The sequence below is a fragment of the Amblyomma maculatum genome, chromosome 3 (genome assembly GCF_055883805.1).
Source record: "Amblyomma maculatum isolate TAMU_Amacu chromosome 3, ASM5588380v1, whole genome shotgun sequence".
In the NCBI taxonomy this organism is placed as follows: Eukaryota; Metazoa; Arthropoda; class Arachnida; order Ixodida; family Ixodidae; genus Amblyomma; species Amblyomma maculatum.
In genome coordinates, this window is record NC_139346.1 from 211,933,012 (window position 1) to 211,945,259 (window position 12,248).

The window sequence follows — 12,248 nt, forward strand, 5'->3', positions numbered from 1 at the left end:
AGAGGTGGCATTTCCAGGTGGCTTTTGTTGTGCTTATAGCATGTGTAATGCATGTTGCCTTTCGTATGGAATTGTTTTGCCACTATATAACCTGTTTCAGTGAAACTGCATAATTTTGAAGATAAGGAGACCAAGAGAGAAAAAAGATCTCTCAGCCTCAACTGATGCTGTTTACTACAGAACTCTTGTAATTTACTGTCTACAGTCAAACCTACTTACAACAATATTGAAGCGCCATGGATATATCATTGTTATAACCGGGTTAAGTCGAAAAAGAAAGAAAAACGTTATAAACTACACATTTAATGACGGCGATGTAGCTTATACCTCTTTCACACGCACAATCTCAATGCTCATTAAGTGAACGGTCATAGAAATTTTCGAGGATCATCGAGATGCACCGCTGCCACACGGCGAATTTCAATGACCATTGAGTAGTGAGCGTGTGATCCGATAAATGGCGCCACGGGTAACAACATTTAGTAAAAATATGAAGTGAAGCAGGATAAAACGAGGCGGATATAGCACTAAGTGCTATTTTGGATTGAAAGTTTGTTCATAGCAGTGTATGCTAATGCATTATAGAACGGCATAACCCACATGCACAACAGGCAAGCAACACAAGAACGACATTGAACGATGTGCAATCACCGCATTCATTTTGCGCCAGCATGACGCCAGCGATGCTGCCACAACTCGGCACTCAAAGGCGAACGTGAGCGGTACGCTGCGGCACGCCACACCGCCACAGAAGAACAGCAGACACCCTAGAACAGCGTCAGTTTGTAAGCATCTGCACACTGCACTTTCTACAGAACGATCATTACGACTCCCGAGAAACTAGTTGACGAACTGGTTAATGTAGTCTAAATAATTTAATCCAGAAGAGGTTTTGTTTCTTTTAAGTTTGTCTTGCATTTCATGTTACGGTGAGTGCGGGGCTGCTTTCAATATTCTTTAGCCCCACTGGGGTGGCATGGTGGTTACGGCGCTCAACTTTCGTTCTCAAGAACGCGGGATCGAATCCTGGCTTCGGTGGCCGCTTTTCGATGGAGGCAGAAAGCAAGGCGCCCGTGTGCTGTGCGATGTCAGTGCACGTTAAAGAACTCCAGGTGGTCGAAATTTCTGGAGTCCTCCACTTTGGCATCTCTCATAGCTTGAGTCGCTTTGGGACGTTAAACCTCACAAACCAAACCAAACCACCAATATTCTTTGGCAATCTAATGGCCATTCGCAATCCTCATTGAGTCAATGTCGATCGAGTTCAATCGTTACTGAAAACTGCCGTGTGGCAGTGGCCGATCCCCATCGAGTTCGATCTCCATCCACTCAATCAGCATTGAAAATACCCGTGTGACAGGGATATTACACTTTTTATTTTGTAGCAGGAAGAAACCCATAATTTGTAAACATCTGTTTCACGGCAATCTGGCGGACATCTTTCTGCATTGCATAAAACTGCTGAACATAGTGCAGTGGGGGGTTCTTAGCAAAAACGAAGTCCCAAGGGAGTCCATCATTCTCAAAGCCTCCTGGTGAGAAGCAACTTGCACAGGTTCTGGCTCGTCGTCGTTGTTGCTACTTCACTGTCCTCTGCGCCAGTGATTGCTGCGACGATAGCCTCGTCTGTCGGCTCTTCATCTGTCGTGACTATATCATCAGTATGTAAAAATTCCTCAAGTCCTGACGCCTCACCATCACTACTGCTCACTGTGGACCAAACTTTGGTCATCGCTGTGAAATTGGTGTTGACAGGAGGTAGTATGTGAAGGGCTTTGCCTTTTTCGCTAAAATCAGGTCATTGACATTTTCGCTGCACAGGCATTCGAGAACCACTGGTAGAGCGCCTGTTCTACGTATTTGTAGACCCTTGTCAAACCCTTTTCCGGCCGTCTCCATTGCATGGGTGGTACTGGCATCGCTTTCGTTCCCAATATCGAGTGCATTGCGGACTATTGCCGATACTGTTGGTTGTGTCAGGCCATACTTGCGCATCAAGTTTCACACATTTACGCCAACTTTGTGCTCACGTACAATGTTCCACTTAACTTCTAGTGGTATTGCCGTTCGTTTCCTCTTCTGCGCCGGTTGTGTTGCGCTTCCTGAAGGAGGATCCCCCATTGATGTTCACTGAAAATCCAGGGCCAGCAAGATTGTGGCAACGATAGTGGCACACTAGGAAAACCACGCTAGAAAGACACATGCATGAATGCTGCTGCACGCCTGCCACAAAATATGCGCAAACGCGAAACGTGGGCTTGGACAAAGCAAAGAGGGGAGGACAGTGCAGTGCACCACAGTCAGCGCACCCTCTAAATGGACTGCTCCACCATGCAGAGGCAGAGAGGGCGTGAGTTGAGTGCTCAAAGCTATTCCTCAGAATGGCCGTGCCTAGCAGCTCCTTACGCCTTCCCTCCTCCTCCGCATGAGGAAGCACTCTGTCCTTCCTCGCATCTCTATGGCATGCAAGCTTTTCCGGCGCACCTGACCAAAGCATTAGCTCAATGTGCTCTGTACCGATTTTTTTTTTTTTTTTTTTTTTTATTGTTGCTGCATCAACGTTGTCGGCATCTCCGCGTACGTGCATGCTTTTGTAATTGCCACGTTTCTGCATTTTTGTTGACTTTCAGTGACCATGTTTGATTTCCATAACCGATAATATAATATGGCACCATCATAATAAGCGATTTTATTTTACCATAGAACACATAGCAGACCTGACAATGCAGTGGCTGCCTATTGTTATATCCAATATAGTTTGGTTTGTGGGGTTTAATGTCCCAAAGCGACTCAGGCTATGAGACGCCGTAGTAAAGGACTCCGGAAATTTCGACCACCTGGGGTTCTTTAACGTGCACTGACATCGCACAGCACATGGGCGTCTTGCTTTTCGCCTCCATCGAAAAGCGGCCGCCGAGGCCTGAATTCGATCCCGCATCCTTGGGAATAGTAGTCGAGCGCCGTAACCACTGCGCCACCCCGGCGGGGTATATCCAATACAGTGTTAAAGCCGGTATTGTTATAAGTGTGTTTGATTGTATTCACAAAAATCTAAAATTAACTTTTAAATTAACACAGTGTGGGAATTAGTACCATTGCGGAATTTGAAGCCGTGAACAAGACGATGCTATATCAGTTTTCGAAACAAAGGAAAGAGTGTTTTCTAAAGCTCTGCATCACAAATAGTCTGGGTGCTTCTTTCTGCCAAAGCTGAAACCGAACACATTAGGTGTGCAGGAAGCTTGATGACACGTTGCAGTGACTGCGGTGGCCAGTTCGCTTTGCAAGTGGTGTTGTGCCATGTACAAAATTTTTGCTTCGCCTTTGCTGCAAAAAAATACCCACCATCATTGCCAATTGCGTGGCCATTAAAGAGCCACTGTCCAGGGTATGACTTTTTAAGCAAAGGAGCCCAATGCTTCGATCACGTACCGGAGATAGTCTGTGCAAAATGCTACAGCGTTACGCGCGGCGCAAAGCAGCAAAAATGCATATAAAAGCTCTCTCATCCTCTTCGTTGGGAAACCAGCTTTCCTGTTTTCTGTGCTGGTCCTGTTAGGCCGCGTAGTTGACGTCAGAATAGCACGACATTCATTGGTCCATCTTGCTGATTGACGGATGAAGGATGGGCGTACACGACTAATTGTGTGCGTCGCTCACTGCGTGCATTGTCCTCGCCACAGCCGGACTGAATGCAATGAATGCTGCGGCGCGCGTTCCCTCGCCCGTTTTGTTCTTGCGCACGCAGAGTACCACGTCCCACCTCCCGCCAAACGCGAAGGAGGAAAGGGAATTTGTCTTGTGAAGGCTAGATGACCGGGCAGGAGAGTGAAAATCCTTTTCAAGGGAACAGGAGGAGAGGAACACGGCAGAATCGGGGGATTGTGGTGACTGTAACTGCATTATTAATTACTCTTTTCAAAATAATTTTGTGGCCTTGCGTTTTGGGGGGCGAAGCCTCACAGTCACCGGGGAAGAAAATATTTTCGACCGGAGGGTGGACAGTGGGCCTTTTAAGTTTGAATGTGACAGAACTGAATAAAGTGCATGACATGGCACAATAGGGAAGGTAGTTTGAATTTGGGGCTGTAATCACTGCAGCATGTTAGCAGTAGATGCTCTGTCTTCAACGCTTCCAGTGCTCTCAGTTTCGGTTTCATGTGAAAAATGTATTGGATTTCCTTGTGCTGTGGGGCTTTATAAAATGCATTTTTCTTTTTTGCAAAAACTCTTTTTGCACCGTCTTGTTCAAGGCTTCAGATTCTACCAAACTGCATTAATTGAAAAGTTAGAGAACTTTAGCAATTACTCGCGTATTTAGAGCAGTTTTGCTGTATATTTTGACTTCCGAGACTGTGAGTTTGTTCCTGAAAATATTCATATTTTTCCGAAGTGTTCGTTGAAACACCTGGCACAAATACAAAAAATGATGTACTTGCAGCGTGTAAAAATGAGAGGTGAAATTTTCTAGTATACTGAGGTATGACTGTTCTTAGCTGCTGGGAAGACAAAATGCTGACCTCCATTTTATTTCTTTTTTGGTGAAAGGTTATGCAGGGAGGGCAGTGTCATACTCAGTAGCTGTGGTTCCACCTTGAGCTAACACATTGGAAATGGTAGCATACGCTCCCTGAACCGATGGGTAGCTGTCCAGAGAGAACTTAGTTCATTGTCTATGTATGTACGATGGAAAAACTCTACCTGAATGTTTTCAATCATTTTATTTTATTATTATTATTATTTCAGAAATGCTGCTAGCCTTCACAGGAGGCCTTAGGCAGGAGTCGGATTACATGCATTGTTAAAACAAACAGCAGAAAAGAAAAACCAGCTTAACAAGAGGAAAAACCTAAGAAATAAAAAATCATCCCGGTGTCGACCTGCCACCAAAAAATGGATTAAAATACTCACACATCAACACGCTGTTCGTACAGTGAAATTGACCACAAAAACAACAACATTAAAGCAGACATTGAAACCACATGCGCAAGGAAATGGTAGGAGCAGTACAGGAGCAAAATACCCGAACAGATAACCAACGGCAAACCACATGTACTAGAAACGCCAAAAGTAATAAAGAAGCACTACACGTGAATATATCAAGAACAATTTTTCAATTTTGATAACATAGACTCGACGCAGCAGGAAGTGCGTTCCACTCGCTGACTGTTCTAGGGAAGAAAGAATTTTTAAACACGTTGGTTTTGCAGGTGTACTCTTTCATTTTTTTAGAGTGATGTGCACGCGTATTGCGCCGAATAACAGGTTCGATATATAGCTTCTGGCTTATTCCTAGCTTAGAATAGTGGAGAAGATGCATGTACTTCAGTCGTTCATGAAAGCGACGTAACTGCAGTGGATCCAAATTAGCTTTTTGCACTAGAGCGGTTGCTGAAGTGTGCCAACTGTACGAACTATAAACAAACCTTGCTGATTTTTTTTGGATGTTTTCGAGTTTGTTAATATTCATCTTAGTATAAGGATCCCATACTACTGAAGCATATTCAAGAAGTGGCCTGATAAATGTTTTGTAAGCTAGAAGTTTTATTTCTTGAGTAGACTGGCGTAGGGTTCTTCGCAAGTAACCAAGTTTTTGCATCGCCTTTTTTTCAGTGTAACACACATGTTCATTCCATCTGAGATCAGAGGTTAGAATTACACCTAAATATTTATAACTTTCAACGGATGCTAGGAGGTGATTATTAATGGAGTAGGGAAAGGTTAGGGGCTTCCTTTTACGAGTGATTGTCATTGCTACTGTTTTCTTCTTATTTATTTTCCTACTGTTTTCTTCTTATTTCTTATTTACATCTGCATATATGCAAAGTAGCTTGTTTTTAACTCTTTCTGGGCTTTCAATGAAAGAAAGGAGTAGCTTGGAGGGAGAGGGGGCAGAAGTGTTGCTCTCTGCTGGGTACCTTGAGCAGTTTAGGCATGCTACTTTGTGTGTTCTGTGCTATCTGCTTTGTGTGCATTATGTACCTTGTGTGGTGGCACTTATGTCATCTAGGGCTGTGGACACTGCTGTGTTTTAGGCGGCAGAGCAAGGAGAATGGTTTCTTAGGTGTGGGGCGTGTTGTCATCACACTGTCATTGCTGTTGATAATCTGGAGTCAGATACATCTGAAAAACTACATCGCAAGTTGACATGCAACAATACAGGTTGCAGAGTTGACGTAACATGCTTAATAAGCTGTAGACTCTGTGCCACTCTTAGCTCAAATGTCATGGCATGCCTATCAGGGAAGCGCAGTTAGAACTGGCCAGCTGCAATTGGAACTAATTTGAGTCTAATTGATTTTACTTCATTTTAATTTGTTCAGACTGCGTTTTGACCAGTTCCAGTTGGACTTTTTTTTATTGTGATTGTAATGAAGAAGGCCTGCACTTTCCCGCCAATCTGTATGTTTTCAAGCATTCTTGAAGCTGCAAACTGTTGTCTTTTGTAATTATTTGTTGCAGGCCTGGAAGCTTTTGCATCAAGCCTGTCCTGGGGTCTGCTTTTGGATGCACTCTCTGTTCGTCATGATGAAAGGCCCGAGCAACTGACCCTGCATGAGCCTCCAAGGGGGCCTCCTCCTCCTCCAGAGTTACCAAGACAGCCAGTTCGAACGTATAGCAGTTTGACTCGGACCACCAGTCATGCAGAGGGGGGCAGCCCTGCGGCCGCCAGGGTCCCTCGCCTCCCAAGCCACACAGCACTTTTGGCCGGCTCGGATCGCTTCAGCGGAGCTGAGCATGGAGAAAGTCCCGAGAGTGGCTATGGATCTGGCTGCAGGTCGGCCAGTTCCTTGGGCGGCTCGGCTGCTGGCCGGCCCCTCAGCAGCCGGTCAGCGAGCGTGTTCTTATTTCCCGACACGGGCGAGCAACCCACCCTTGAGATGAGCACACTGGACGAGGCCTTGGAAGCCGAGCCCCAAGGGCAGGTGGTGCACCTGGACGATCTTGACAGTGTAAGTGTAGTGGCCCTCTAGAAATGTTCACGGCATGCTGTACTTGTGCAATATTTAAAACAACCACAATTAGCAGGGCCTGTTGACTTTATTTCGTTACTTATGTTTCTGCTTTAGATGCCATGGAGAATTCATGAGCTTAAAACTTCCTGCCTAATTGACAAGAGCGGGTGCAGTGCCCATACACAATGTTCCCACTGGGAAATCTTGGTGGCATTCTTAAATAGTCATTTGTTAAAATTTAAAAATGATGGAATCTCATCAGATATAATTTCTTCAAATTCGAAGAGGCCATGCTAAAATTATTTCCATGTATTTTTTTTTTGTGACAATTTGTGACAGTTCTAACCAGGCACTCGTAAAATGGTTAGGTGCAAGTATCCACCACCTATTAATGTCTAAGAATGTGCCAGTGGTGTGTGTCGTTGGCTTGGAGCAAGTGAGAAGCAGCACTACTCTCCAAATGGCTGGCTGAGAATTAAAAGCATTTTTCTTTTGCAGAGAGATTGGGGAAAGTTCGCGCTTGCTCTTTGATCTGTGCCAGGAGGGTGCACAAAGGCGTTCATATTAGATGGCGCTTGGGTGTGCCATTGCATGTGCCATACTACATCTCCCGTGGTACCACAGCCACCATACCATACCACAGCCCGTAAATATCCTGTGCCACGACTGGTCTCAAGGGAGAGCACACCATCTTTCCTGCGGCCTTCTGCGGGAAGCAGTGGGAGCTTTTCTCTTTGAGTTTAGCTCTCCACTGCTGCAAGGGGTGCGACCACTTCACTGTTTACGCCGCATTTTTTTCAGTGGTGGCAGATGGTTTTGCCTGGTTTTGCCTGGTTTTGCGATGTAATCTGCTGGTTTTTTGATGAGCGCAACACACAAATGAAAGGAAGTAGAACATCATTACCTTAGCTGCATGTTGCCAGTGTATTCCACATGGGAATAAAGTCTTTATAACAAAAATCGGCAACAAAAACCATCAAAAGGACGAATCCTTCTTTGTCAAAAGTATGAGGACCATATGTGACAGATACTGTGGTCTTAAATGCAGATGGTGGTGTATTGATTCGTCTTTGTAAATGTCTTTTAGTCCATACCGAACTGACGAGTACCAGGAACAAGCTTGGTCAATGCGAGGCTGTGAGGGTCATCGTAGTGGATGCCTTGGAAATTTAAATCGCCTGGGGTTCTTTAATGTGCACTGCATTGCACAGTACATGGATGCCTTGAAGGTATTGAAGTGGTCACTGCGGCCGTAATTGAACCCGAGAGGAACGAAAACCTACACCTTTCAAGTTCCCGCTCCTTGATATTCCATCCTTGCCACAGTGATGCAGTGGTTAAGACACCTCTCTACTGTACCAGAGTACCAGTGTTTTCGAATTCGTCTGCCGGCAGCAGCATTTCGATGGAAGCGAAACGGAGTGGTGTCCATGTGCTCTGCGGTGTCGTGCATGTTAAAGAAACCCAGGTGGTTGAAATTTCCGGAGTCTTCAACTATGGTGCCTCTTATAGCCTGAGTAGCTATGGTACGTTAAACCCTCTAAAACAAACAAGCAGATATCGCCCTGTAGAAATGTCTACTACCAAAAAATTCTGGATTTTTTGACACAAAGGGAGATCCTAACTAATTTTATATGCCGTAATTTGCATCCTGGCAGTTGCTTTCAAAATTGGCCTAATTATCGTGAACACCAAATTTTGGCATTTTTGCGAGACACATAGCCGCATCCGAAAAAAGCCCTTTCAAATAACCCCAGTAAATAGCAATTTTTATTTCAGCAAATAAAAGTTCTTCTGAGACTGGTACGCTTCTGCTGTTTAAAACTAGAAATAGAAAATGAGGCACCCTCTCCCTTGGCGGGCGTATTTCATTAGAGGTTTGAAGTTGAATAAAATTTGTGCTAGTTTGTTGAGGCTATCCCCATTTTCCGGGCTCTACAGCACAGTCGTGGGCTTTATGCCGAGATTCTTGCCAACGGTGTGTAGCTTTCAAAAGGCCATATAATTAATGACAGTGTTGCCCACGTCAGATTGACCACCCCTCCCTCTTTCCCCACCCTGGTTAGGAACTCTCCTGCCACAGATCATACTTGCATGATATAGTGGGTATAGCTTTAAAAACATGTTCACTTTTGAAGGAGAATGATTTTCTCCTTCCTTAAATTTTCTGAAAAGAAGGTTCAGGTTTGAAGAATCACCTTTTTCTTCTTTGCACCTCTCCTCACTTATTCAGAGTAGCTTGTGTCCGATTTCTTGATAAAAGGTTATTGCTTATTCATATATTAGGCCAACTACACATGTCATAGAGGTGTGTCAGTCGTGAGAATACACATACTTATATAATCCTTGAGCCGATTGATATGTTCCGAACGACTTAAAGAGAAAAGTTCACTTCATTGAAGAGCTCAAATTTTAACTGTGATGAATTTATTTTTGTTCTTTACTCTGAGTCTGGAAGGTCAAGAATTTTCTTTACTTGGGAGTGATTGAGATTCCGGGATTCCGGGAATGATTTTTGGCTAAGCTTCAGAATCCCCACTTCTCATCCTTGCTATTCAAGCGCTTCAGGTTGAGTATAATTCTACACACCGGTTAATACAACTCAGAATGCACACTGCATAGCATATAATGTTGTGTTTGTGCAAAATTTAAGGGTAAAAAGTGTTGAGATCAGTATATCTGAACGCTCATCACCATGTAGTCGCATTGAAGCGAGCACGCGCATTATTTATCTGCATTTTTTGCACCTCACAGAGTGCAAATATCAGACACTGAGTGAGCGGTCTATTTATAAACCATAAGAATTGAAATATGGGGACTTGCAGGTTGCAATTGGTGCGGGCGGGGCGGGGAGTGAACGCGCGCTTCCCTTACACGTGGACGGCAGTAGCAAAAGCGGAGCAATGAGGTGGTGGCGACCCCATTGTGATTTGCTGTAGGTGGAAACAGATGCCATCATTAGGGAGGCCGTAAGAAGCAGCACGTGCTCCCCTTCAGACCGGCCTTGCCTGTACAAATACACTGCACCTCAGGAGAGCGTGTTGTCGGGCTAGTTGGTTCTGCATAGTATATAAGAGAAATGCGCAACAACTTCAACAGGACACAGGCGCTCGTGAACTGTTTTGTGTGTTTCTTCCTGTGTTCTGTTGAAGTTGTTGCGCATTTCTCTTATATACACTGCACCTGAGTGAGTGATAGCATCTGGAGCTCTTGAAGCTGCAGCTTCAGTGCCGTGAAGTGTTTTGGGCAACAAGTTAGTGCCGGTGTGGAAACCTAGGTCGTCTCAGTGCGGTAGGGCTTCACCATCTTGATCTGCCGGCAATGCGCTTGGAACCAACAGCCAGTTTTCATCATTATAGGTAAAGAAAATGGAACAAAGAAGCGACGTTGCTCAACTTCATGATGGCTTCAAAGAATCCAGCATCCACTGATTGCGGCACACATTCTCGTGACTTGCTTGCACCCAGTATCATCATGGGGTCTTATCTTGCTGCAGTATTTCTCCCTCACAGATGAAGTCTTTCACCTACACTCGGGTCTTTGATGAGAGAATTTGTAGCTCTTTGGCAGCATGTCATCAGTTCAAGTTTTTCCATCGTCGCTCTTTGGCTTCAGGCTCCATTGAGGTTGCCATCTTTCCTTCAATGCCTCATGGTAAAGAAAGAGCAGGAAATGCCAGAACGCATGTCTGCAGTCATTGCCCCATGAGCGATTTCGATGGACTGAAGCTTGTCATCATCGGCGTGTCTTTCTAGGTCAATAATGCTAGATAGAGGCCCTCTGCTTTCTGCAGCAGGAATTTTATTGTTTGTACTGCTTGTTCTGCTGCCTCTTTAGCTTGTGGACTGCTCTTGACTTTGGAAAAGTCGTCTGTCTTGGTGAAGTTCGTGAAATCTGAGCATAAAAATTGAGGGCCGTTGTCTGAAATCACAGTCATGGGAATGCCGTAACGAATGAAAAAGTTCTTGAGGTGATTTACGAAGCCAGAAGTGCTATCTCAGGGCACCAAGAGTCGTAATTCGCATAGATGAGGACTGCTTCGATGGCTGCTGAGAACTGGAGGCTGGCACGAGTGGCTCAGCATTTTGCTGGTGGGTTTTAGCACATTATTTCTCAGTTTGAAACAACTTTGCACAGTTTAGTAGGCAACCCTGGCCATCACATAGTCTGTCCTGCTCTTGCTCTGCAGTGCTCAATTCCTTGATGCTCTTCATGCAGGCAAGAAGAAATTTTCTTTCTCACTGGTCGAGGGGATAACCAAGGGCATTCCTTCCAAGTAGCAGGCAGATGTCATTTTGAGATGGACTTTTCAATTTCACCAGAACAGTTATGAGCAGTGGGAACTTTGCATTTTTCTGGCCATCTGTGTGCCCAGAACCACAAAAGAAACTGGTAGGTATGTCCTGTGTTGTGTGCTTATCTGATTGGATTCAAGGCAAAACTATCTGATGACAGCTCCAATTTTGTCACAGATAAGCATCGTTGCTGCCAGAAAGGTAGCCACAGGTGCCCTGGAAAAAGTAAGAGCTGTTGCAAGGTTCCTCTGTGGCAGATGCTGCTTCGAGTAGGTGAAGCGTACCAGGTGTACGCAGAAGCGTTCAGTGTGTGGTGGCAGCTGATTTCGAAACCAAAGGCTGGTGGTCTGTCTGGAATGTTACTGTGAGGCCATGGAGATATTCCTTGGAGTGTTCAACTGCACATGTTGGTGCCAAGGTTTATTTTTATATCTGGGCGTTGCGCGGTACTGTTGGGGTTAGGGATTTTGAGATGTATGCAACTGGCTGTTCATACCCACCTGTCTCTGCCTGTAGCAGGACGGCACCCACACCATGGGCTAATGCATTCACTTGCAGCATTGCAGGGTAGTTTGAATGATATTTGGCTCAATATTTTTCTTAACACAGGAGGTCTTTGATGCTTATGAAAGCTTTTTCCTTATCATGCTCCCAGGTCCACTTCGATGCCTCTTTGAGATCATGAAGCGGAGCAGTATTTTTGGCCAAATGTGGCAGAAACGTTGCCAGGTGGTTTACTATTCCCAAAATTCTGCAGACTCCAGTGATTTCTTTTGGCAGAGGAAGAGATTTCACTGCCACAACTTTTGTAGGGTAGGCTGATGATGCACCCTGGGAAAGTGGCCTCATTTATGTTAAAAACATATTTTGGTCAGTTCAGGGTGAATCCTGAGGAATCGATTTGCTTGTTACATTTAAGTTTGTTACACTCCGCTTGGTCGCAGCCAAAAGCGAGGATGTTTTTCTTGAGGTTGACTAGGCGTGTTAGTCCAATGAA

The 12,248-nt window shown here is 44.9% G+C and overlaps 1 protein-coding gene across 1 annotated transcript in view; it reads left to right on the forward strand.

Moving 5' to 3' along the window:
• LOC146197633 (uncharacterized) overlaps window positions 1-12,248 on the forward strand; it is a 42,779-nt gene that overhangs the window by 18,829 nt on the left and 11,702 nt on the right. Inside the window, exon 9 of the mRNA XM_084599544.1 lies at window positions 6,463-6,953. Coding sequence (XP_084455670.1) covers window positions 6,463-6,953 — 491 coding nt within the window. The remainder of the gene's footprint in view (window positions 1-6,462; window positions 6,954-12,248) is intronic.